Source organism: Rhizomucor pusillus (genome assembly GCF_041956525.1).
Source record: "Rhizomucor pusillus strain CBS 183.67 unplaced genomic scaffold VTP01scaffold_3, whole genome shotgun sequence".
NCBI classification, from domain to species: Eukaryota; Fungi; Mucoromycota; class Mucoromycetes; order Mucorales; family Lichtheimiaceae; genus Rhizomucor; species Rhizomucor pusillus.
The window spans coordinates 1,202,672-1,229,363 of record NW_027192145.1 but is presented as its reverse complement, the minus strand read 5'-3'; the positions used below and the strand labels follow the sequence as shown (position 1 = coordinate 1,229,363).

General features: G+C 45.4%; 7 protein-coding genes across 7 annotated transcripts; 5 read left to right on the top strand and 2 right to left on the bottom strand.

The window, feature by feature from the left end:
- Positions 1-689: 689 nt before the first annotated feature.
- Positions 690-10,094, top strand: VTP01DRAFT_6702 (uncharacterized protein; the record flags this gene model as incomplete). Its single annotated transcript, XM_069385633.1, has 4 exons — positions 690-1,217; positions 1,291-2,005; positions 2,076-9,636; positions 9,692-10,094. 4 exons carry the CDS (start codon positions 690-692, stop codon positions 10,092-10,094), a joined length of 9,207 nt encoding a protein of 3,068 aa, XP_069243075.1.
- Positions 10,095-10,857: 763 nt separating this feature from the next.
- On the top strand, positions 10,858-11,753 carry VTP01DRAFT_6701 (uncharacterized protein; the record flags this gene model as incomplete). The annotated part of the gene is made up of 5 exons (XM_069385632.1): positions 10,858-10,974; positions 11,038-11,125; positions 11,202-11,437; positions 11,524-11,635; positions 11,701-11,753. 5 exons carry the CDS (start codon positions 10,858-10,860, stop codon positions 11,751-11,753), a joined length of 606 nt encoding a protein of 201 aa, XP_069243074.1.
- A 1,030-nt stretch (positions 11,754-12,783) lies between these two features.
- VTP01DRAFT_6700 (uncharacterized protein) lies at positions 12,784-13,811 on the top strand (the record flags this gene model as incomplete). The annotated part of the gene is made up of 2 exons (XM_069385631.1): positions 12,784-13,373; positions 13,430-13,811. The coding sequence occupies 2 exons, from the start codon at positions 12,784-12,786 to the stop codon at positions 13,809-13,811; spliced, it is 972 nt and encodes a 323-aa protein (XP_069243073.1).
- Positions 13,812-16,645: 2,834 nt separating this feature from the next.
- Positions 16,646-17,455, top strand: VTP01DRAFT_6699 (uncharacterized protein; the record flags this gene model as incomplete). The annotated part of the gene is made up of 1 exon (XM_069385628.1): positions 16,646-17,455. The coding sequence occupies one exon, from the start codon at positions 16,646-16,648 to the stop codon at positions 17,453-17,455; it is 810 nt and encodes a 269-aa protein (XP_069243072.1).
- A 1,743-nt stretch (positions 17,456-19,198) lies between these two features.
- VTP01DRAFT_6698 (uncharacterized protein) lies at positions 19,199-20,549 on the top strand (the record flags this gene model as incomplete). Its single annotated transcript, XM_069385627.1, has 3 exons — positions 19,199-19,236; positions 19,304-19,397; positions 20,274-20,549. 3 exons carry the CDS (start codon positions 19,199-19,201, stop codon positions 20,547-20,549), a joined length of 408 nt encoding a protein of 135 aa, XP_069243071.1.
- A 753-nt stretch (positions 20,550-21,302) lies between these two features.
- On the bottom strand, positions 21,303-23,764 carry VTP01DRAFT_6697 (uncharacterized protein; the record flags this gene model as incomplete). Its single annotated transcript, XM_069385626.1, has 5 exons — positions 21,303-21,471; positions 21,544-22,142; positions 22,197-22,977; positions 23,033-23,345; positions 23,440-23,764. The coding sequence occupies 5 exons, from the start codon at positions 23,762-23,764 to the stop codon at positions 21,303-21,305; spliced, it is 2,187 nt and encodes a 728-aa protein (XP_069243070.1).
- A 258-nt stretch (positions 23,765-24,022) lies between these two features.
- Positions 24,023-25,867, bottom strand: VTP01DRAFT_6696 (uncharacterized protein; the record flags this gene model as incomplete). The annotated part of the gene is made up of 7 exons (XM_069385625.1): positions 24,023-24,535; positions 24,610-24,778; positions 24,840-25,031; positions 25,090-25,354; positions 25,412-25,525; positions 25,582-25,723; positions 25,805-25,867. 7 exons carry the CDS (start codon positions 25,865-25,867, stop codon positions 24,023-24,025), a joined length of 1,458 nt encoding a protein of 485 aa, XP_069243069.1.
- Between the last annotated feature and the right edge of the window lie 825 nt (positions 25,868-26,692).

The window sequence follows — 26,692 nt, the reverse complement described above, 5'->3', positions numbered from 1 at the left end:
GCCATGGACGCGCAATCCACTGTACCTCATAACGGTAATATAGCAGAGTGAAACGGAAGTTTCTTTATTGTTTTGATGGATCTAGATAATTAACCATCAAGAATATCGAGAATATCCTAATTTCATGCAAAAAGCTACCCTGGTTGAGTATGCATGATAATCTGCACCTCTTCTTTAATTTTCCCCAACCTCTCATTGAAGGATGAGATCAAACATTGCATATTTCCAGAAGCATGTGAACATTCTAGCATTCATGCACTGATTTAGATAAAGTTCTATCTTGAATCCAGTTCATATATATACAGAGCTCATGACAGGTTATAGGACCATAAGTTTCCATGTCTTCAAATACATACTACGGTTAGTTTTTATAGCTCACACGGCCCTACAGATTTAGAAGAATCCATGAAAGAGAAACGAGCCAAGATCAAGTGTGTTTACCAAATTGGGGACAAAGGCTCCCCCCGTACGACCTTGCCTTCCATAAGAGGTCTTTTTAACGCGTTTTGCCAAAGCAACACTTCGTTGCTCCTTTGACATAGCAAGCTCTTCTTTTTTCATACTCCAAAAGGGATATCCCTGCTGACGCCGAGTGCCCTTGTGGTTTCCACTTCAGGAAATCATATTGCAAGTCTAACACTTCAAACCATCTTCACCTTGTCGGCCCTGATTAGCATACCTTTGCGGATATGAACGCTGTGTCGTCGGCTGGTTCAATACCTAGATCGGGTTCGAATCGATCGCTCTCGCTTGTTCGTCCGGGATCCAGTCAGTCGATGAGCCGTAGCGGTAGCAGCAGCGCGGCAACCGAGCAGGAGGAATGGAGTGCACGTAATCTGGGACCGGGTTATCAAGAGATTCAAAAGCGTACCCTGACAAAATGGGCCAATGTCCAGCTTAGCAAAGTGGGAGATAGCATCGAGAATATGGAGACGGACCTCAGGGATGGAACGCGGCTACTAAAGCTGCTCTCTGTCTTGTGCAAGGAGGACGTTCCGAAACCGGAGAAGGGTAAAATGCGAATCCACCAATTAACCAACGTTATCAAAGCACTCGTTTTCCTGGAACAGCAGCTTGGGGAAGAAGTCCTGCGTGACATCGGCAATGAAGCAATCGTTGATGGAGACATGAAGAGGACAATATCGCTCCTATTTTCGATCATGCTTAGGTATCAAATACAGGTGATTTTGGAAGACAATTCGCTGCAAACATCTCAGGTACACATCTTCCTTTTTGGCAACATTCCGTAGGAATGGCGACTAATTAAATTCATCACCCATTTGTTCATAGCGTGCGCTTAAGAATGATTCTTTGAGCGTGCCGCAGCATGGATTTAATGTGACATGTTCGTTGTCAACAACTGCGATACCAACGCCACCCATGCTGTCAGCGACGAGCAATACCAGCACACCTTTCCAAATCACTGCTAGACGGAAACGCGGTAGATCAATGAACGGCGCAGACAGATCAGCATCGAGGGCTGCAGAGGCCAAAACGGCATTGCTTCGATGGGTACAGCAACAGCTGGAAGACTATATATCGGCACAGATTATATCAACAATCCCGGATTTTTCTCGGTCCTGGCGAAGTGGCGTTGCCTTTTCACTGCTGATACATAGACACGATCCTCATCTAATACCCGAATTATTTGAAAGTTGGCTTCGAAGGGAACAGTGGAACAAAGATGCATGGCGGCAGTTGCTCAATCTCGCATTCGACGTTGCGGAACAGAAAATGGGAATTCCCAAATACTTGGAACCTAGCGATTTGGCAGACGTCGATTATCCACATGAACCGAGCGTCATGATGTATGTCAGCGAATATTACAAAGTCATGTCTTCAGCTCAAAGTGAAGAGAAAGGCGACATCAAAGTGCAGAAAGATCAAGTGAGACGGCAGTTTATTGACAGCTTAATCAACGGCCTGGGAATTGGCAGAACATCATTCGACTATGACGACCAAGCGATTACCACCATCAACGAAGAGAGTGAAGAAGAGACAAAGAGTGAGTTATTAAGTTAATATTCCCATTTTTGTTTACTTGTGAATAATTGACTAATGCAGTCTGGTAAAAGCGGAGACGCCTACAGATCTGGAAGGACTGGAGCAGTTGTTGATATCAAACACCTCTTCGATTGCTTCGGTTACATTGCTTGATGCCACTACCACTGATATAATCGACCAGTATCTCCAGGATTTGTTATTCTTTGAGCGCAATGCAAACAACGGGATTCATTCTTTGGACAGTCTGGCGAGTAAAGCGAACGACAGCGATTCCCAGCATTCCATCGGCGTCAAAAATCTAAAAGAGAAATGGCAGCGTATCTTGAGTGTCTGCGCTGAAAAAAGGAAAGGACTGGAAGAATTGCGAAGAGAAATTTCTGATGGCAGAAGCCAAGAAATCCAGCGCCTATTGGAACGGACAAAAGAAGTGCAGAATCGACTATGCAAAATGCAAAAATCATTAGAAGAGGCGAAACCCGAAAACAAGGACGAGAACTCTAATCAGTCTATGCTACATCCATTGGATGCCTCTGAGGAAGATTCGAAAAAGTACGAACAAGGAATCTCACAAATCTCTCACGAAATGAACATATTCGAAAAAGAGACATGGCCAGCATTTAAACAGCTTGTCGATGAATTCAGCCAACGATCTCCTAGCTATACATCGGTCGTACTCGAACCCATTGTTGAGCAACATGACCATTTTGTAATCGAGTTGGAACAATCGAGAGAACACTGTGCCTGGTTTGTTCGTGGCAACTCCTTCGCTATTGTTGGACGTGCCGTTGAGCAGGAGATGGAGATTGTTCGCAAGACAATGTATGATACCCGAAAACCGGTTACAGACGATGCTATTTTGAACCTGGAGAGCAGAGTGGAGATGATACAATCTACCATCGAGGCGCTTCAAACAGAATATCACGACCTTGTTGATACAAACATCAGTGACACTTTGTTTGCGGACTACTTGCAAAAATTAAGCAGCACCTACGAAGCAGTACGTGATTGGGTCGACCAAGTGCGTGTTTGGTTCACAGAAGCAAAAAGAATACGGGAGTGGATAGCAGAGAGGATTGATATTATTACCGCACGAAATGAAGCCAGCGAGCACCTTGATCCACTGGATTCCAGCATGGATGTCAATAATGAAAATATCCAGACGCTACATCGCGAGCACGAGACCCTGAGACAAGAAGTGGAGCAATTTGATAAAGATGATATGGCGCGACTTCGCACACATGTCAAGACCCTGACAGTAACTGAACGAGACAAAGACCTTAGTCCTGCTGACACTTCCACGATCGAGATAACCTTGACGACGCTTAACATGTTGAACCGTTTAAAACAGCTCGTCGCTGACCGCCACATGCTACTTAGCATGCTGCTATCTCGAAAGCAATGGGAAAATCAGTTTGCAGATGCCGTGGAATGGATAGCCGCTACAGACAAGGAAATCTCAAAATTCCTCCTTAATGCAGCCAGATGGTCGGTGAAATCGCAAGAGAACACGGAGCAAGTTGTCAATACGCTGGTTACGCTGGAGCATAAAATTACAGAGTTCGATCAAGGAGCTTATTCGCAGGTTTTGGACGCATATCAAGAGCTTGAAGATCTCAACAATGAAGCTACAGCTGAACAGCGGTTGCCTGAGCATCTTGAAAAGAGACAAGAGGGTTTTGAGGGAGCATTCGCAGATTTAATGAAGCGATCTGCATTTTGTCGCAAAGTTGTTGAGCAGCATCTTTTCATACTTGAAGTTACAAAGCAGTTCCGTCAGCTACGCAACCACGGCGAATCACTACGGCAGCTATTGATGGAGACATCTGTGGATAACGACAATCCTTCAACGTTGGATGAAGAGGTGTTATTTGAACAGGTCCAAGAGTTTAAAGACAAATCAGCATATTTCGTGTCGAACTATGCAGCGCACGTCCCATACCCTGCAACTCCCGAAATGAAAACGGCGATAGGTGTCAACGATGCCCATGACAACGAAATTGCAAATGAATCCATAAGAAGCGAAATAAATACATACGGAATGTCACTCGCTTTGATTGCAGACGGTCTGGATCAGCTTCTTGATACCCGATACAGCATCTTATCGCTGCAACGACGTGCTAAAGAAGCTTGCACGGAGATGGCCCGAATAAAGGCATGGATGGAAGAGCGGTCAAGAAGTTTCCAGCGCTCATTATTTGACCTGAGCTCTCAGCAAGACCTTTTTGTTATCGACGATGAAGAATTCGCTCGAATGGAGAAGGAACGAGACAATACGCTACTCAGACTTTCACAGATCGAAGAAGAGGACTTGATGTCTATCTTGCAAAGTGTTCAACAGCTAGAAACCGACATTGATGCTGCAAACACGAGTGCAATCGACAGAGCATCCATTGTAACTCACGCAGAAACCTTGATTGCATCGCACCAGAAACTGCGTGACGTTTTGCAGCAAAGTGGACGTGACATTGATCTTCTCAAGAAGCAATTGGCATGGCAGAGCCAATGGACAAAGACAAACCATGGAATCCTCGCACTTGCTCGAAAACTATGGGATTTTGCGAGCAAAAAAGCACGATATGACCTATCTCGAGACGATCCCGAGAACCCATCTTACGCCCAAGACAATGAAAACGCACAAACACTGCAGTCCCTGCAAGATCGCGTGGCCGAGATACAAAACAAGTCTCTGAATGCATTGCTAGAGAACTATGAGCTTGTTTGTGACGGTTACGCAGCACCTTTGCAGATTCCAAAGTTTATCGTGGACAAGCAAACATCGCTGCAGACTTCACTGGATGAACTGAAACGACTTTCGACCTATACCTCAGAACTTCTTATCCAACGATCGGCGATTATCGAATTTTTGTTGCGAGTTCAGGATGCTTTCCGCAATGGTGGGAAACTGAAGGACACTTGCAACAAGTTCACAAGACGGATTAACGATGAAAGCACCGATGCGAGCCTTTTAGAAGCACGCGTGAAAGAATTCCAACTCGAGGTCGACAGGATATGGGCTGAATGCGGCCGCTCGATGCTGTATCCTAAACTTGACGCTCTCGAACTCCTTAAGCAAGTACAGTCGAAAGCAAACGTATCTGGATGCAACGAGGAAACTGAATCACTTCTGCAACGCAAATACTCGGAACTCCAAGAATTGCGCAAGCAAGTTGATCGTCTTTTTGATGCTTTCCAGAAAACTAGGGAAATGTACCTTGCAGTGAAACGGTATAACACTGAAGCTTCAGAGCTGCATGGATGGATCGAAAGCCAGCGTCAGTTACTGCGGAAGCAACGAATCAACATCGCAACAGATAGCAGTGTATTCAAACAAATGAGCGAGTCTGATCTACTCGCATTGAATGAGCGACATCAAGAACTAATATCCACTGTGAAGCACTTTGAAGAGACACAGATCAAAGACCTGCATGACAATGTTGCTACAACTCTGCAAGACAAGAATGTTTCATTGGATGTGTCAGCGGTTGCCCACAGCGTTGCCAAGATAATGGAAGGATTAGAGCGGATAAAACAAGAGCTTGCAGATCACCAAGTCAGTCTGGAAGCAGCCTCCAAACGACTAGCATGGGAAAAGGATATTGACGAAGCAGCTGCCATGTTGGATAAGATGAATGAAAAACTGAAAGAATTTAACACAAACAAGACTACATTTGCTGCTCTGGAAGACCTCAGTCTAGAGCATGTTGACCAACTAAACAGTCAGTGGAAGGAACTTGAAAGCGAAAAGAAGCGATTCAAGAAGTCGATACTACCTCAAATCGAAGCTGATTTTAAAAACTTTACTGCTTACTTTGCAAGACTTGCACGTCCTATTGCGACGCCGGATCACATTGAAGCTTGCATGGATAGTCTGAGTCGCAGCTTTGCGAGATTCGAGGAAAATACTGATAAGCACATAACGAATCTCGAGCTGGATTTGATGAAGCGACGTGCGTTACTCGAAGGTCGAGTGCAAGGTGTACTCTCTGTTTTGGCAGAGCAAGAAAAGCAACTAGACGAGTTTGTCCAGAAGGAAGCGCGATGGTATCCTGGAATCAAGATTACAGATGATGATGAGCACTTACTGCGCAACCAATGGGCTCGATACAATGATCAGTTTAGTAACTCCTGTAGTGCCGATATTGAGCCATTGGAGAACGAGATTGGGACGTTGCTTCGAGAATGCAGCGCGGACAATGCATGGATACTCTCCGGTGGATTTAGAAGCAAGCTACAAGAGATACAAAAAGAAAAATCAAGACGACAAAACCACTTGCTGTTTGCTAATCAAGTAGTTAGCCAGCGATGTCTCATGGCAGCCTTTTCTTTCCGCGTTGCCCAGTTGGAGCAGTCCGCAGAGCTGATCCGAGAAGAATTCGCTTCAGAAGGTAGTACTGATACTATTGAAAGTTACAAAGAGCAGCAAGAGCGACTAGACCGATTCAAATCTGGTATCAACGACATCCGCGAAAATCTTGCTTCTATTATACCGTTTCCTTGTCGATCAAATGTCATGGATGATGAAACAACAAATTCTGCTATTCGAGAAACGATACAGACGCAGAGTAAACGCCTCGAAGAACTCCATCGGTCTTTGCAAGAATTATTGGAGACGAAGCAGAAGCATTCTCGCAAAATTCTGGCACATCAATCATATCAGATGGATTATAAAACCTGCAGAGAATGGATATCATCTCGACAACAAATGCTCAGCAAGGTCAAGGAAGATCAAAACCAGCTTGAGCAGCTGCGAGAAGGACTGCGCATTGTGACTACCATCGAGTCCACTATGAAGGCAAAAGACAGTGTTTTTGCTACGTTGCTGGCATCCTTTGACAAATACTTAGCTATACTGGCTGAAGATGATGAAGAGCATGCTGAGCAGCAGGAATCACAGCAATTCAAGAACTTGGAGCAAGAATGGAATCTTCTCCTTCTGGATATCACAACTACCAAGACGTCGTTGTCCTATAGCTTGAAGGTCGCTGAGACTCTTCACAACGGAAGACACTTGTCGGAGAACCTGCGTCGTCTCCGCGATACAGTCGTGGCAGCAGATGCAGCAACGCTGGAAGATGATGAACTCAGTCGCTGGCAAGAGCAGATCAATAGTCTAGAAGCGCACGACTACGTCGAATTGCAGAATGCGTCTGCAGGAATACCCGATAACGAACAAGTCAAGCAGATAGTCGACGAGGCCGGTGACCTCGCCTCGGAAATCAGAACGATCGTAACCAAACTGTATGACTCTGTCAATACCTTGAGACTTTACAATACCTACAACGAGAACGCTGCAGCCCTAGAGTCGAAAATTCTCGAAATATCCGAAGTCGTCAAGCGCTCTTTGCAAGACATGTTATCGCATAGGCTGGAAAATGGAGCGGATAACATTGAAATACCTAAGGAGCTCAGGTCGCAACTTGAGGATTGCAAGGAAGCTTACGATGACCTATGTGGATATTACTCATTTATCGGGAAGCAGACAACGCTTTCCGGTCAACTGCAAACCAAACAGAACAATTTACAAGCAGAGTGGAATGCTTTGCAAGAATCCATGGCTGAACTGCAAAATTCAACGACGCAACTTGCCAAGCAAGCAAAATGCTACGAAAATCTACTCGGGTTGTATCAGCAGCTGCGCGAACTGAAAGAGTCGGTTCAAGCATGCGACAAACCATCTACGGAGTACTTATCGGATGTGGAGCAAAAGATGCAGCATTTGCAAGAATCGTTCGCTGACGTATCGAGCGTCGCCAGTAAAGTCAGCACAACTGAACAGAATAATGCGACTGTAACGAGTCAAATTGATATTGTTTCGGCGGCCATTAATGACTTGAACGTTATTGCCGGTGACCTCAAGCTTGCTATCGAGAAAGCCAAGCTTCTGGAGATTCTGCAAAACGATGCCTCAAAGATATTGCAAGCCATTACGCCTCAGCTGGAATCCGTGCATGGTGTGAAGAATTCATCGGTAAAGGTGACTGATATCGACATGATGATGCACAGCTCGTCAGAAATATCAGCGAATGCTAGACGCGCCTTAGAATCATGCCAGGACGATTTCAACAGCACGCTTCTGCCTTCTCACCGACGACTTGAGCTGGAGTTTTGCTGCACGGCATATGAACTGGACAAAGTATTGCAGCCTGTGACAGATTCTATAAACAGTCTGCACAAAGCCCTTCAAAGCGAGGATCAAAGTTATCAACAGATGAAACTGGCAAACCAGTACACTCGTCAGTTGCAACAGATCTTTGCGCAACTGGATTCAGTCACATCAACGATACAGTCTTTAAATGATACTGATATTGCTTCTCTAGAGGACACCAAAGCACAATTTCAATCAGTAGAAGAAGCATATGACTCTATCAAGAAGTGGCAGTCTGCACTCTTTGACTCCTTGGCAAAGTCGTCAGTTAACGACCAGCGCTTGGATATCATCACAGTCAAAGTTTCCAACGACAGCAAATATTTTGAGGAAAAGATGGCATCTGCTCGACGGAAGATGTTAGAAACGGAAAGCCGTATTTACAAGGCTAGCAAGTACTCGAAAGCTGTCAATAGAGTCCGCGAGGTTCAGAAACATATTGATACTCTCAAAGATCGTCTCAGCGTGATCCGAATATCTTCCGGTAAAAGCACCATACAGCAAGACATTTACGACATCAAGCAAGAAGCAGACGATATCCGTCTGGATGAGTTGGAAACACTGCTGGCACAGCTGTCCACGAACGACGAAATACATCAGCGTTACAAGAAACTAAAATCTGACTATGAGGAGCTCAAGAAACTGATCGATGCACGCCTTGAAGAGCTCAGCAGCCAAACTAGCATCAGTGAATTCTTGCAAATAGCAGCTGACTTGGAAGAAATTGCAACAAAATTGGCAACAGCGGTGGAAGATGCAGCACCGCATCATGCAGCTATCGTAAACAATAAGTTCAATAAGCCAGATTTGCAAGAGCTGTTAAAAGCTCTCGTGGAAGCATACAAGCAGCATGAACCAGTCATGACGGCAACGGTGGCCAAGTTGAAAGCTGAAGCCGCAAACCATGAGAACGACGACAGAGTAACAACAAGACTTAAACAAGTCTTGGCATTCTGTAACAAGGTCAAGGCGTCAGCAGCTGCCCGCGAGCGCGAGCTGCAGACATGTATCAGCCAATTGGATCATGATTTCTTCACAAAACTGGCAGCTGCCAAATCCACGAAGAGAACACCTAGAAGGCAAAAAGAAAAACAGCAACAGCAGCAGACATCTAGCCCTCCACACCATCAGCAGCAGCCGCTGCCTCCATCGATACCTCGACGACCCTCGAGTCAACTGGGCAATCATGCAGGTGGAAACCGTGTGCGACGCAGTCATACGCCAGTAGTTCCACCGTCCAAGACACCCCGCCCACCCTCACGCACTGTATCACGTACATCATATGTACCTGATCCCAAAAATGAATTGGATGTGGAACTTGGCCGTATTGTGAACGAAACTCCCTATCGAGTCAAAGTCAAGATGGTGCCTGGCGAGGTTGGAAAGTACTGGATTGGTGATGTTAACCCAAGACTTGTGTATTGCCGCATCTTACCTAGCAAATTGGTGATGGTGCGCGTTGGTGGCGGGTGGGTCGAGTTGTCAAAGTAAGTGCCTTGTTGCCCTCAATCAGACCAATGTTTCTTAGATTTTTATCCATAGATTCCTACGTGATCACAAGATGAACGAGGGAAACATTGAAGAGCAATATCCTACCTCGACTGTCAGCTCTAGCTCCTCGATCGAATCATCAGGTTCCACACCGTTCCAATCCACTTTGCTACGCGTGTCTCGCTGTGTTTCGCCATCAGGCCGAGTGACGCTGCGTGGAGGCGGACAGCCTTCAAACAGCAGCAGCGATACCAACAGCCTTTTGACCGCGGCACCTACTCGATCGTCTAGTAAATCATCGAGCAGAAGGTCCTCAAAGAGCCCTGTACCGCGAGGATACATGGACGGTGACCGGTTTATCCGGATTGACGAGGCTGGAAACCAGATAAGCGCCAAGTTAACGAAAGCAGAGGATAATGCAAAGATGCCCATGCCACAGAGAAGAAAGTCATAACTTTGTATCTTACTTTGCTGCACCTCTCATGCTCTATCCTCCTGCATCTCCCCCTTCAGTCCTATTTCATTGCATTGTTTCCAAAGTTACCCCTTAGCTTTTCTTCCGCGACTATTTCTTTCCTCCCTCAGTCATCTGTTGAAAGTGTAAAAAGGATACATTATGTTTTACCCTAGTCACGCTTCAACAATCTGTATTGTCTGAAATGGTCTAGTAATATGGCGGATAACTTACTGATACGGCAATCAATCAGGCAATTGGCAAATAATACAATGTTCATTATAGCTGAATCCAAATAAGTCGAACGATGAGACTTATGGTCTTGGCACTGTAGAGCTTACAGGATCATTACTGCAAACAAACTATTATGCATGCATGGCGCCTTGTGTAGATCGTTTAATGAAAAGGCATCGATCTTTTTTTTTTCTTCTCCTGGCCGCAGTTGCCATTTCTGCATATCACGAGCGCTTCCTTGGTGATTGTAGCAAAAGTAGGCAATGACATGGTCCATTCTCGGCAGACGCGGATGTATGCGTGTGTGGCATACGTGTATCAATGCGCTGTTGCGCTGGCTTTCTATGTTTCTGTCGAAAACCGATCGGGGACGGTTGCACACGCAGTGCAGTGCAACCTGCGGGGAACGGGGTCCAGTTAGCGACATGACGAAGGGGAGAGGGGTGTTTGCTCAAAGCTTGTTTTCCTCTTTCCTTGTTTCCTTATTCTCCATTCAAAGCATTAGGTGCAATTCTGCATTCTCATTTTCATGGGCCTCTGCGGAAAAGCCAACAAACCCATATCACGCAAAGTCGTCGTCTGCGGAGACGGTGCCTGCGGCAAAACCTCGCTGCTTAACGTGTTTACGAGAGGCTACTTTCCTCAAGTACTGCTTCTTTGAATCTCGAGCCGTCCATGAGCTAGCACGGATCTAACAATAGTTTGCTAGGTGTACGAACCAACGGTATTCGAGAACTACGTGCAGGAGGTGACTATCGACGGGCAGCCAGTGGAGCTATCCTTGTGGGATACTGCAGGTGAAAACATTGAAAAGAAAGCCTCCTTTGCTCTCCCTACATTCCAATATTGACAAAAACGATCTGCAACGTTTAGGGCAGGAAGAATTTGACAGAATTCGATGGATGTCCTACGTGGATGCTCACGCGGTGCTGATCTGTTACTCTGTTGACAGCCGAGATTCCTTGGAGAATATTCCCAATCGATGGTTACTGGAAGTCAGCGAGTACTGCCCAGAAGCAAAAATACTCTTGGTAGCACTTAAGTGCGACCTTAGAGATAACGAGGAAGTGATAAAAAAGAAGCACATGGAGCCGATCATGTATGAAGAGGTAAAACCCACGCAAGCACCCTAGATTATGCATTCAACTTGTAAAAATTATCAGTTCTAATCCTTTCTGCTATTTTCTCCCGTCAGGGCTTGGCGATGGCACGAAGTATCAATGCTGTTCGATATTTGGAATGCTCTGCAAAGCATAACCGAGGCGTTCGCGAATGCTTCGACCAAGCTGCAAGAGTTTCTCTTTCTGGTAACTACATAGCATTCAAATACCGGGAAAACAAAGATCTTGCGACTGATACCGAAATATTGCAGTGAAACTGAGTAAAACTGATAGCTCGAAACGCAAGACATGCATCATACTGTGATGCCTCGAGCACTAGCAATCTCTCCACGATACTGATCAAATCAGAATACGACGACGAAGGATACCCCACTGGTTTCAACCAGTTGACTGAGCTACAAGTTTCCATCGTATGGCCCCATTATTTTACCCCACCCCAACTGCTAGCTTCCTCATTTATATCCTCTACTTCCATGTTTCAACTTCCATTCCTTTATTTGCTTTATTTCCTCTTATAACTTATATCCTAATAGCATGGAGAATATTTTATCTCTGGCGAACGATGCAAAAATGGACTGTTAACATTTTGATTTGCATCCAAAAACGTTGATTATCTACAACCGGGCAATTAGGTTATAATTCAATCGGAGAGATGGTTCTCACCGGGAACTTACCATTTCCCAAATCTATTTGTGGCCAATGCAACAAAACCTACTCTAATCCTGCAGAGATCAGGTTAAGCTTATGTTATCAATGCCAAGGCATAAGGAGTTCTCAATATTATATAACTTCATCTGCTATATCTTTATAATATAAAGAAACATTCAAAGTTAAATTACAAGGAAACAAATAAAGGAGAATAGAGCAGTGGTAGAATAGATAGAGAGCAGAACGTTAGCGATGAAAGAGCCAAAAATCATATGTCTCTGATACCTACAGCGACTTCATACTTCCTCGAAGGGAGGGTTGCACCCGGGTGGGGTCTGTCGCCGGAAAACCTGGGATTTTTATTATTAATGGGTACTATTTCAGACTGGCAATCAGTGGCCAGTTGTAGGTAACTGATTTCTACCCAATAAGAACGGTCACGTATTCCTGAGAGGCCGACGATTACCATTGCAAGCGCGGAAACAGGGGTCTTGCCCTGTGTGCATAAATCTTCACATTCATCTCGACAAAGGTCTTAGCAACGCGATCACTTCCACCAAGCCCCGTGCTTCTCCACATCTAGCTGTTGGCGCCTGTGTCTCTGTTAACCACACTTTTTGAACTCGAGGGCTATTATACAGGCTCTGCGCACCGTTGTCGCCCTTGACGGGCCTGGCATTAAGCTCATGGGTAACATTGTAGCCGAATCAAGTCTCAATGGACGTGCAGCTTGGTCCGTTAAACTCGATCAGCTACCAGATCAACTGGTGTCTCTCCTCGGAACCAGCCTGCGCTTCGAAGGAGGACGTCCCGCAGCTCGTTCGGCACCTCGCAGTGTTACTTCCAGACAAGAAAGTGTGCAAGACGTGACCATTGACCTTATGGAGAACGCTTTGCCTGTCCCCGGAGAATTTGGTCCAGGCGATAATGAGGAGGAGGAATTGGACCTTTGTTGGCGTGAAGGCGAGGTCACTGTGGATGTCCGAAGCGCTAGTCCAGCAGAAGCGTACAGAGGCCACTGTATACTTCACCTATCAGCTAAAGAGTTCGCTTTTGCTGCACAGTACTTTTTGCATTTCATCCCGGAAGCGCACATCCAAGAAGTAGTGCTTCCGGCGATCAATGAGCATGCAGCCAGCATCAGCGCCCTATCTAAGCCTATCACCTATGCAGAGTACCTCATATGGATCGCTCTGTTCGTTATCATGACTGCAGTTCGAGTGGAGGATCATGATATCTACTGGCATAGGGGTGAACCATCCTTTCGACACCTATGGTAAGTGAATAATATTGAGCAAAATAACTTCAGCAATGGATTCACTCTGTTTGAAGGGCAAACACGAGTTTGCAAGAGAGAAAAGAGTTCAAACCGGACTATGCGCTTTTTGTCAATGGTTTAAGCAAACGATTCGTTGTCCTTGTCGCGGAATTCAAACACCCTGAAAGCAAACAAAGAATGGAATCGGATATGGTCAAAATTGGAAAAGAAATGCGTGCAATGCTAAACCGACTGGTCAAGCTGGGGATCAAGGATCCAATTGTTTGCGGTGTTCTTGTCAATAAGAACTACATGTCGACGTACAAGATGGATTTGCCGTCTCCTCGATTATACAGAACGGTCCAATTGTCATCTCTAGCTTTGTTCAAATCCGCCACTGACCTCCCGCTATTGCCAACGATAGTTTCCAGGTTGCAACAATTGAAGGTATGCTAATGCAGTGTTAAATTTGACAAGTTATACCCTTTTCCGCCGTTTTCTTCTTTTTGTCTATACCTTCAACTATTTTCACCGGAGATTTCTCTGATGACAGCACGTAAAGTGGAGAAACTGGCAAAGGAAGTGCGTGACGGTCATCAGCCGGAAAGCAATATTCCTGAAACATGGATGAGCTCCCGTTCTTACTCTGTTCGAAAACGAAGGGTATCTCAAACATAATGCGACAACTTATCTATATCCGAGTCCCGTCCCTGCACCCTCCATCTCTTCTCATGTTTATTTCCCTCCATCTCTTTCTCATGCTTATTTTTCTCTCATCGATGTACTTTTTTTCATGTTGTTTAACGTTACATTTGGGTTGAAATGAATCTCAATTATCATTCCTTTTCCGCAAATCACTAAAATAAAAAAAGCAAAGGGCAAAATTACCAAATATGTGAGTTTCGACCCTTTTTGGAAAGACATCTGGGCTGTATTTTTTATTCTGTGAGCTTCCAAGGTACTTCTCTTCACTTGCCACTAAGATTAAGAATGCCCTGCAGACACCGCAATGGACCTGATCATGAGTGAATTATCAGCAGGTTATGTGCTGATAAATCCACGTCGTCGTTTGGATACATCGATGCAAGGATATCGATCCCACTCAAGAGACCATGATCACCTTCGCAGCTATCTACACGCCTGAGTACTATTCTCGAGATTGACGTCTAAAGGAAACTACTCAGAATGAAGGAACGCTCCAACACGTTCAGGAGATAAAGAGGTGAAGGCTACTGTTATGGAATAAGGCGCAAATACCGGGCGTATGTGCGCCGCGACGCATTAGCGCCAACAGCAAATCAAGCATGTATTCTGTCGAGCGTCGGACCAAATAAACCGGGAATTCAACGGCGCTTTGTTTGCAGAAGCGAACCGGATGCGAAACCGCCGGAGGATGGAGGTTTATGAAAGCCAAGCGAGTTTATTATTTAATGCGGATTTCACTGAAAATTTTTTCGGTTAGGGGGGACGAGCGCAGCGATCCAAGCACAGGGAGCGTAGCGACTGTTAAAGCACTTCTTAGTATATATAGCACTTTTGAATAACATTGTTGTCATACGATATGCTTATAATAAGCTTTCGGCACGGTTTATGCCAAGTTCCGAAGAATGTCAGTTCTGGGATCGCTACAGACTTGTTTGAGCAATAAGGCTAGCGATAGCAAATCGCTACTATGCGTCGTGGTTGGCAGGAGGAGCCGAGTAGTTTGTGCGCGACCTTCATGTCTATATCCCGAGACTCTATTTGAGCGCAAACATGCATAAAAAGCACTCACAAAAAAGGCTGTTTGCTTAGCCGCGAACAAAGAAACGATCTCCACCGTTCACGGATGATCAGGGAGATCTAGGAAATAGCATGCGCGTAGATTCATGAAATGCTCGCGTTGCTCTCCATATCAAACAAAAGAAACGCGTCAATCCTGAAAGGAACGGTGCTATTCATTCGCACTCGCAAAAGCAAAAGGAAATTTCAGCTCATACATCCAAAGCTTTATTGAACTTTGGATGCAAAAAACAAGACTATCTAAATAGAAAAAACTAGCTATAGTATCTCGCGCTTAAATGAATGGGGCCATTCGTATGATCTGCCAGAGGCATTAATAACCTCATTGCATTGTGCGCTTATGAACGCGCAGATAACCGAGATGCTTGGGACTCGCACAAATTGGGGCAGATAACCAAAAATCAGCGGCACTCGCGAACACTTCACTTATTTTCAACTGAAAGCCAATCCTAGGGCAAGATTAAGCAAACAGTCAGGGCTAAAAGGAAGCTCACCGACTATGGATCCCTCCTCCGAAAAGGTGGATGACCATAGAAGGTACGCAGAAGACCCCGGTTGCAAAGATCCCTAATCGACAAGCTCCTCCGAGATTTTGAAGATAAGCTGCCCATTCGACATTCGTCAGCGGACAAGCGGGAACCCAGATTTCAAGCAGGGCGAACAATAACTTGAGGCCGGGGAGTGATCTCTCTTTGCCTTGGCCTTACTTCGGGAAAGAAGATCGGACAAGTTCTGTTGCGCAAAACACCTTACTATCCTTCTAGAACAGCGGGCACGGCGGCACAACACAGCGATAGAGGAAAGAAAGAGGTGCAAAAGCACTGGCTGCTGCAGCCGTTTTATAGATACGTCGGCGTTTGAAAAAATCTGTGGAGAAGCTGTTGGCCTGAGCATTCTTAAAAATACAATACATTTCCTCTCCAAACTATATATCCACTTTTGAATTATAGATAATCCATATTTACAATAAGCGCGTTATTATTTCATCTATTTATCTGTTCAATCTTCAGCTCTTCAAGGCAAATACATTTGCGATGCTTGGTTGCACCGAAGGAGTCGATCAGGTCCGTGCACCCTCAGCCTTGATGCTTACACTCCGAAGCGCAGGATTTTGCATGAACTTGGTATAAAGTACAAACGTTATAGGGTAACAAATGCACAAATGAATCCTTCCCATCATTGATGCATCGCCGACTGAATCTGTGATGTAAGAAGTTTCTTGTTCCTGAGGGTTTGTAGTGGCAATGTATCAGTACAATGCCGGTCCTGCTTCCAGGGATTTGATGTGATTTGAAAGGCAATATATCCATTTACCATTGAACGAACCAAATCTGTGCCTCGGTCTTAAATCAATATACCATCATGATTGCCGCTGTTTCAGTGTTCGAAGGGGAAAAGCTATAAAAGAGGACGAATCTGCTACGTTGGGACAGCATTCTATCTTCTTTCATTGATTTAACCCATCCTTACATTCTTTTTATTTCCTCTTCTCATCACACTCCTTCAAGATGATGCTTTTCAAGACCCTTTCCCTCGTTGCTATCGCTGGCGTTAGCTTGGCTGCTCCAGCATCTTCTTCTCCTTCTCCTACCTCTTCTTCCGTCACATCTTCCCACTTTTTCTCCTCTTCTTCTTCCTCATCTTATTCGGCTGGTCCTTCTCACTCTTCGTCCGGCAACTCGACTTCCAGCGGTGGCAATGGCGGTGGCGGTGACGTAACCGTTACAGTCAAGAACAACTGCGGTTCTGGTCTCAAGGTGTACAAGCTTACCAACAGTGCCGGTAAACAAGAATCTACCAACGTCGGCGCCGGTTCCTCGCACGACTTCCAGGTCGACTCCAACTGGTCCGGCCGTTTCTGGGGCTGCAAGGACGGTAATGATTGCGGTAACTATGGCTCCGCTGTATCTCTAGCCGAATTCTTGTTCAAGGGCTACGGTGGTCAAGACTTTTACGATATCTCGTTCGTCGACGGTTTCAACTTGCCTCTCGATATCTCGCCTGAAGGCGGTGAAGGCGACTGTGGCCATCCTTCCTGTCCTTCGCTTCCCTCTTGCCCCAAGGAACTTCAGACGGACGGAGGTGCTTGCAAGAGTGCGTGCGCCGCTTTCAACAATGACGAATACTGCTGCCGCGGCGAATACAACTCTCCTGAAAAGTGCAAGGCTAGCGAGTACGCTGACAAGTTTAAGTCTGGCTGCAAGGACGCTTACAGCTATGCTTACGATGACAAGACAAGCACTTTTGGCTGCAAGGCTCACAAGTACACTGTTACTTTCTGTCCAAACGGCGGCGGTAGCGGTGGTGGCAACCACTAAAAGCCATTATATCCAAACACTGAGTTGTCAGCAGGTCTGACAGGCTGTAGTGTACATATATCATTACTTTAGAATAGTATTTTCAAACCCAAAATAAAAAAGACCATAAGACTTTTCAATTCATATCTTATTGGATGGACAATAGCTTCTTATGCAATTGATGTACCATTGTGGCATCAGAAATAGGTGCTGATGGATGCAATGACTGTGAGTGAGCACGTACAGTGATCCAGCATTATTCCCAAAAAGGGCAATGTGGCCTGGAGAATCTGGGGGTGATCGGCTTGCATTTTTGGTTTAACTCGGCATATAAACATCGCCTTGGACTGCGGCGAGTTTTTACAGAGAGCTTACAATGTCAGTAGTTTGATTATTGTATTGAAGGTATCGTGTTACATAGGCATATACTCCTTCGGGTGAAGGAAACATTACTAACAGCTGTCAGAACGGTGTTTGAATTTGTAGGGAAGAGCATCCGTGCAGGTCATTGCAACAAGTCAACGCATAATCATCGTACAGAGACGTGGCAGGTATATACGGGAGGCTAGAATTCGTAAAAACACAATTTCACGTCAAACATATACACTTTGTTGTAGTAAGAGGTGATATTGTAAAAGAAATAAGGTTAGAGAGTGCGAGAGAGAAAAAACCGGAAAAGCGATTCGCCCTTTTTGGAACCGGCCGCCTTTTATTTGCCTTTTATTCGCGTTTTCTTCCCGTTTTCTTCCTTGTCCCTCTCTTTCCTCTGCGTTGGTCAAGGTAAATGTCAATCAAAAGTGGATTCGGTGTAGCTGTTTTCTGGTTTTGATCATCTGCATGGACAGGTCAACAAGGCACATCGGTTCCTGACCGGTCTTCTGGGTTACATGGGGCAAGCCAGGCTACTCCAGTCAGGTGTGCACCAATACAAGCGTAAGTACCTCAGCGTGCTCTTAATATCAGTCTGGGCTCTTCGGTGTTGCCCCTCGGTTCACTTCCGCTTGGGGGTTTCTGTGGTACTCTATTGGATATTATTCAAGCTTGAACAGCAAGATATTTATTTCATCTTCTTTTGCTTAGGCTTTCCAAAGCTGGTAGACCCAATGGCCCCTTCTTTGGTGGGGCTGTTGGGCGCCTCCGAGCAAGTTGGCTTATTGACGGTTGCTGTGGCCAGCTTCGGCACTCCAAATCAACAATCTATATCTTGCCCGGGTGGTGGGGACTGGCCAAGATGAATATATATTTATTAAAGACGAAATAATGGACACTCGCTGCCTTCAGCTTACTGCCCTCGTCCAATCCAAACGTGGGGGGGGATGAAAAACCCTGTACGGGCGACAGGGAAAAATGTAGAGGAAAGAGGTATGGTACAAGGGGAGAGGAAAAGGGCAAATGGGGTGGGGAGAGGTGAAATCAAAGCTGTGGATTATGGTATGTAGGGCAAGTATCCATAATGCTACGAGCTTGTGGTTGGGGACTGGCCAGTGCTGCCTCCTCTTTGGTGGTCCCTGGATACATCGTCGACTTGTCGACGTGAACTAAACGGCACTGTTTCTTTAAACTGTAAAAATAAAGACCAATGAAGTCTTATGCAAATTATTAATGAATATCTTCTGTCCGTTGCTGTCTTATTGTTATGTGTTTTCCAACCGACGCCTACATCACTTTGTGTTTCTTCTTGCCGCTGTGTATAGTGGCAAGCTATTCTTTGCAAAACGTGTCTATATCGCATCTAGATCTTCGTTATTTTGGACATCAAAGCAAATGCACAACGCTGTTTCATTCAGAAATTTGTATATATGGTAGCAGATCTATGGCTTTCTTTTCAAACGTTACTGGAAACTCAAGCCTTTGTTTCTTTTATCATAGGCCCTTGAAACAGACATTCTCCAATGTCGAAATGCAGTCCATCAAAAAGTGCACAGGGATGGGCTGGGATGGGACGGTCACATGGTTGACAAAGGTAATTGCTTTCAGATACTATTGACCAAGTCTCATGTATTTCAACCAAATAACACTGCCGTCGTCCATCCAGCTTCTTTAAGTATAGAATGCTACTGCCACGCATCTTCTAGTCTTCTAGTCTTTAATAAAATACATGAAAAAATTTTCCTTTTCTGCCAGCTAATTCGCAAATTGAGTATGGTCTCAAAACACCCTCGCAACTACCATCGGCTGCCTGTGGGTTGTGAGAAACATCTCTTTCATCAAGCATAAAAGGTGATACACTCTTTACAAGCGAGGAAGATTATATGCAGTTGGGAAAAGCTTTTTTACTGTTTTCACATTTGCGTTTTGTTGAGTCTTTCTTTCAGAACAACAATGGACTGCATACAAGAGCATACAAATATTACCCTGCGGCGTTCTTGCAACAGCTGTGGTCGAACAGACCATTTGAGACGCTCGAGTTGTTTGTGTCCGCACAATTCACGTTTCAACAGATCGACAGAGCGAGAACAAAATGAGCAACAAACAAGGTTTAGGCCATCATTGAGTACTCTTCAGATAATGTAGTCTTCATTAGTTGTGGAAATATTTACCTCATGATATTGATATCATCGAATTAATTGATAGCCCTAGGCGTCGAAACTACTATGAAATGGAAATTGCAAGCATAGCAGGCGCTGTTGCTATGCAAGTTATTTCGAATGATTCCATGCGTATCGCTTGACAACCAAACTTCGCTGAGCATATGGTTTCCGGTAGAGATGTCGTCGAGCACAGACATACATTGCCTCAGACAAGAATGAATTGCCCTTTTTGTGATGCCAAAACGTGGTTATTCAAGAGAATATCAGGGTCAAGGTAGGATCCAGTGTTTAACCTTTGTTGCAAAAAGGGAAACATCGACCTTCCACTACCACAGCCACCACCTGAACCTCTTCAATCTCTTTGGAAAGAAAACAACGCTGCTGCACGTGACTTCCGTCAAAACGTCCGTGCTTGCAACAATGCCTTTGCATTTTCGTCCCTCGGTGTCACGCTTGATGAAACCGTTGTCAACGCCATCCATGGCGCCTACAGTTTCAGATTTCAGGAAGAATATCGCATCGTATCGGTCCTATGCTTCCAGAAAATGGACAGACACCGCTATTCGCACAAATATCTACTTTAATACATTGATATCTTCTTCCAATGATCCTCTTCCATTCATTTTATGCCGGCACCAATTCCCAGTCCGTATAGCCTTTGCAATGACTATTCACAAAAGTCAAGGACAAACCATGAAGCATACGAGCTTATATCTTCCCTCCCCTGTCTTTTCATATGGCCAACTTTACGTTGCGCTTTCCCGCGTATGCTCACCTAACTCCATCTCCATCTTCTTTCCGTTCGCATCTACTCCCACCACAAGCACTCGCAACATCGTATACAGAGAAGTATATGAATAGAATATAGACTACTGTATAGACGAAGTATACGAATAAAATATAGACTATAGACATCAATTATTGAATAGGCAGCCTTCCGTAGGAGCCAAGGAAGAAAAGGAGGCATCTATTTTATAGTGTATCGCTCACCAATGCTTCATGCGAGCGTCGGTCTGAATAAACCGGGAATTCGACGGCGCTGTGCTTGCAGAAGCGAAGCGGATGCAAAACCGCCGGAGAATGGAGGTTTATGTAGGCCAAGCGAGTTTATTCCACAACCATGGATCAGCACCGGGTTTTCCGCCAAGCGCGCGAGCGTAGCGAGCAAAAAGCGCTTGTCAAACAAAATAAAAAGCTTCTCGGTCCTCTCCTGCTTTTTACAAAGGATCACTCCCACAAAACAACATAGAGTAACGCAGAGTACTACGACATGACAAAACGATAAAGAACAAGAAAAAAAGAAAAAAGGAAGACCCCATCTTTAGCCCCTTGCTGCTTTAATCATCCTCGGGTTGGTTTGCCCTATGCTGTTCAAGGACATTTACAGCCTCAGCTGCCTTGCTTTCCAACGAAGGCGGATCGTTGATCAAAGAGATCAAATCCTCCTTGTCCATTTCCAGGAGCATCCCGGTGACCTTGCCCGCTAGTTCAGGAAAAGTACGGTGTCTGTTAAACGAATAAACAAGATTTAATTCCTCGTTCTCTTTCAACACTGATTAGTAAAAAGAAAACACTTACACTACGGCGTACACACGCTCGCCCAGGATCTGATTCTGGGTTTCCTCAGGATAAGACGAGATGTTTTCGATAGTTAAGGGCGGCGGTTGTTGCTGGTGAGGAGATCCTTGCTCAGACGTTGCTTCCTTGTCTGCTTCTTCTTGCTCTTGCTCTTGTTGCTGCTGTGCAACAGGAGATCCGGGTCTGGGTGTGAATGCTTGGTTTCCATCCGGGGCATTTCTCGGAGTACTAGCAGGTCGTACAGCATTAGTATCCATCACGGGTGTATACATGGGTGGTCGCGTGCCATGCTGCTGCTGCTGTTGCTGTTGCTGCTGATGCGGTGGCGGCGGCGGTCCAACGTAGTTGACGTATGAAATATGGACAGGATAACCAGGCTTGATGTACGAAGTCATTGGTGGCGGCGGTGCACCAGCGGCGGCAGCGGTAGCAGGTTGCGGCGGCGCATGTGTCCATCCTCGGTGCGGTCGCCCGGGCGATGGTGATACCATATCGGATGGATAAGCTGCTACGGCGGCGGCTGCTGCTGCGGCAGTGTAATCATAGTAAATAGGACCGCTTGTTACGTAGCTGCTGACAGGCATGGCTGGTATGAAGGGCTGAAATATAAGAAAATCAGCAACAGATTAAGGTAAGCCCACTGCAGTACTCACTTGCTGCAAGTGCAACTGATTCGTCCGGGGCGCCATTGGATGGCCGGGATCAATGTGACTTGAGCGTCTATCTTCGCGTTTCTGCGCCAGAGCAACATAGATCGCTTTTGTTGACAGAATACGGCCATTCATGTCGTTAACAGCTTTGATTGCCTCTTGAGGCGAGCTGAAGCACACAAATCCGTACCCTTTGGACTTGCCGTTCTCATCACGCATCACTTTGGCGCTGGTGATGGTACCAAACTTGGAAAACTCATCCCGCAACCGCTGGTCATCGACCTGGTCATCCAAATACTTGATATATACATTCATGCCCTGGTAGCGACCGGATTTGTGCTGAGGTTGTTGATGGTGATGATGGTGAGGAGGAGGAGGAGGAGGATGGTGCTCTGCTCGATGCTGTTCGGTAGGCGATAAATAAGTTACTGGGGGGTAATGCTCGCTGGTGCTGTGATGCCGTTCCTCGCGCTCTGAGCGCTTCTGCGCTCGCGATACGTACAGACGCCTGCCAATGTATTCTGTGTCATTCATCTGCTGTACAGCTCGCTCCGCATCCTCGTGTCGCTCAAAGTTTACGAAACCAAATCCCTTTGAGTTACCGGCTTCGTCGCGTTGGATCAGAACAGAAACGATGGGACCAAACCCTGAAAAGAGTTCCTTCAGCTCCTCTTCTTTGATATCAGGCATCAAGTTTTTGACGTAGACGTTGGTGAATCTCTTTTTGGCTTCCTCGATGCGATGCTGTTGTCGTTCGCGTTTTGGTATATGATGGCCGACAAACCTGGGTATTGCTTAGAACGCAAACAGTTTTTGTTTCAATCGCTTGGAATACTCACAATTCTCTGTTATACACCGTTGTTCCGTTTGCATGCTGAATTGCATTCTCGGCCGCTTCGATGGTATCATAATTGACAAAGCCATATCCTTTTGACTGGCCGTTCACGTCAGTAACAACCTTGCAGGATACGATGCTTCCATATTGCGCAAATGTATCGTGCAAGGATTTTGTCGTCACGGAGGGATCCAAGTTCCTCACAAAAATATTGCCACCAGAAGCTTTGCGCTTTGCCAGATCGCGTTGTGACCACATGATCCTACATGGCTTGCCGTTTATCGTGGTGTAGTTGAGTGTATGCAGCGCTCGCTCGCCTTAATCATCCGCATATGCCAAACATAATACATGCGTGTTGTCAGGTATAAGCAATGTCAAAAGAGAGAGAGAGAAATAGAGACGATGCGTTACCATCTACGTGTGTCTTGAAGTTGACAAAGGCGTATCCGAGGCTTCGCTGCGTGATAGCGTCTCGGCACACCCGGACGCTTTCCAGTGGCCCACACTGGCTGAATATTTCATACAAAGTTGACTCCTGTACGGAAGGGTCAAGCTCCCCCACGTACAGAGATGCCGAGCTGGGGAATGATCTGTTGGAAGGCCGGTAAGGTCGATCCATAGAGGCAGCCTGTGCCTGTGCAGTCGCAATTTCACGCTGCCACGCTGCAGTCAGACTCTTCGGTGCAGAGTCCTGCGCGGCATAGGGTGGTGTTGTGGATGAATGCGAGGGCAGCATTGAGAGGGGCGGCGGCCTGTCCGGGAAAGAGAAGAGGAAAAAAAGTGAGAGACCGGATGGTTCAAAGAACAGCAGCCAACCCACCAACCAGCAAAATTTTAACTCGCTCCACTTTTTTCTTGTCACTGTCGTTTCACACACTTTCACTTTTCTTCTTGTGCACCCTCACATTGTCATGCAGCAAGTCTTTCTTGCAGCAAGGAGCGCAAAAAAAAGTTCCTTTGTTTTAACGACAATCAGAAACCAAGATTTATTTTTTTAATCAAAAATGCTTCCCGTTCCTTTGGTTGCACTCTTGACAACATCTCTGTTCCTTCGTTTCTCTTTGCCTTTAACTTGGTTTCTCCGCACATGTTGCTTGTAGTTCTGTCGGCTTTCCTGTTTCCGTAAGCTACGTGACACACGGTCTTTAATCGTATCCTCCGTCAATGGAGCTGTTGCTCGTTTCCGAGGCTTCGTCTTGTTCTCATCTCTGTGTGCCTTGTAGTCTCTGTTGTTTATCTCCTCCAGTTCTTCCACTTCATCCTCTTGCTCATCCTCTTGCTCATCCTCATCTTCGCTATCGTTTTCCTTCTGAACGATAGGTTCCGTGTTTCCTAACCGTAAACTCTGCAGCTTATCTTGGATTTGGGCCGTCTCTGAGGATTTTTCTCGTGAGGGTATAGACTTCTCTTCTTCTTCTTCTTCCAGCTCGCTTTCGTTTTCTTGATCGCTATCAGATTCATCTTCATCGCCGGTATCGCGCTCTTTTTCCGCGACTTCAGCTTGGTACTGTATATTACATATATAAACGACGACGCATGTGAATAGCATGATCCAAGAATGATGGATTGGTGCTGACTTACGGCCTCTAATTCTTCTTGCATCTTTTTGCTAAAGCCACTTGCTGCCACTTGGATATCAAGACTAAACTCACGATTGACATCTAGCTGGAACTTTGGATATAGCACACTTTCGTAGCCAAACCGCCGTCGGAAGAATGTCCGTATACATTCGACATCGCGGTTAAAGTAACTGTTCCAGAATCATTCAGTCAGAAAGGGATTACCACTGTTTCTAATAATTATCTACTTACTATTCGGCGTTAGGATGCGATGTTGACACCATTTGAGGGAAGTCAATGAGGATAGGGTCGCCGTTAGATTTGATAAGAATGTTGAATTCGTTGAAATCGCCATGGATCAATCCGTACTGTGCAAGTCGAACGATCAAGTTCATCAAATCAGAGTATAATTTTCCTGGATCTCCAACTTCATCTATTTGTCGCCTATAAGCCATTAGTTAGAAAATGATGAGCTAAAGAAAAGGACATAATTGGTTCTTACAATGGATAAGCGTCAATAAGTTCCATAACGACGCAGTGGCGACTAATATCGATAGGCTCGGGTACAGGGAATCCATTTTCGTGCAAAACTTTCATAAACGCAAACTCTTTCATGGCAGCAAGTCGCGACATATACATCCACGACGCCGATTTGCGCTTTTGCAAGTAATCACGCTTAGATTTGATGGTTCTAAATGATACACGACCCAATCTTTGCAGCTTTAGTACATGCTGGTTTCCTTCTTCGTCAGCAACCAAGTAGATATCTAATGGATATTACTGTTAGAATAATTGCAGCCTTTCGCAACGCTTTTTATACTTACCAGATTCCTTTCCAACACCAATTTGGTTTCCAACAGAGTATACGGATCCTCGCTTTGCGAATGTTTTTAGCGCGAGATAATCGTAACCACCATACGTTAAGCGATATCCGTCGTCTGGACAACAATATCTGAGTTTCCTCTGTCTCAAGCACGTTTGGCCTTTTACTTACACTTTGCATTTTGCACACGAGCGATCAAGTTGAGTCGAGCAAGATTACCAACGAGCTTGTGGCTTCCACCGTGTCGAAGTTGAGCGATCTGGGCAATTAAGCTGGTTGGGACGACTTCGTGATTCTTTGAGCCCATTTCGACCTATGTCAAGAGAAAAACCAAGTTTAGAGCTATACTCTTTTAACTCGCTACTATAAGATAGATAAGAGACGAAATACTTACGGCAGTGAGTACTCGAAATTCCTCCGAGGTCATATACCGAAGCGCTTTGGCATCGAGTTTCATGTTCGATCAGTTGTCCCGAGAGCGTACGAATTCTTTGGTTGCCGTCCCAATTTTCTTCAGGTTGCATTAAATTCAGGCGAAGCCACCGTCCGCTGATATCAGGTGCAGTCAAAATTACGACTTACGCCCGAGCGGCATATCCTCTTAACACAAAACGTAGGAAGAGCATGGCATTTATAGTAAGATTTGAGGATGTTCTCTTGTTTTGTAGATGAATTCGTTTACTGGTATTGAAATTATAATATTGCCGTCATGATCATTCTAATCTAAATGTCGACTTGGAGCTGAATGGCATCCCTGTTGACAGTTCAAAACGACTGTAACCATTATTTGTAGCAGAGATAATTTAGATGAGATGATTTTTGCACAAGAAACTATCCGGGTTTTACAATAAGATATCGCTGTGATCCGTCTATGGAAACATATACCAGTGCAGTCCGATGTCCACCAAGCTTTAGTCAAGATATTTGATGACCTTGGGTTTCTACGCACTCACCACAAACAACTAACCAGCCCACAATTAAATCCAATGCTCCTGGAAGGTTCATCTGCTTCTCCGGTCATCGCACGTACGGCCGTCTAGCCAAGACAAGGCTGAATGCCATCAGTTATCAGTGTAGATTCATATTTGGCTGCACCTCATTTTGAATATAGTCTATTTTTGCAAAAGTGCGAAACTATGGAAGGGATACTATCCAATGCAGGTCTATTTTTTCCGCAGCGTAGTATGCAGCTAAGCTGAGAGACAAAATAGCACGCCGTTGCTAGGATACACAAACCGAACGTCCTCTAACTCGCTGCTTTTCTTCGAAACAGTTTGCAATA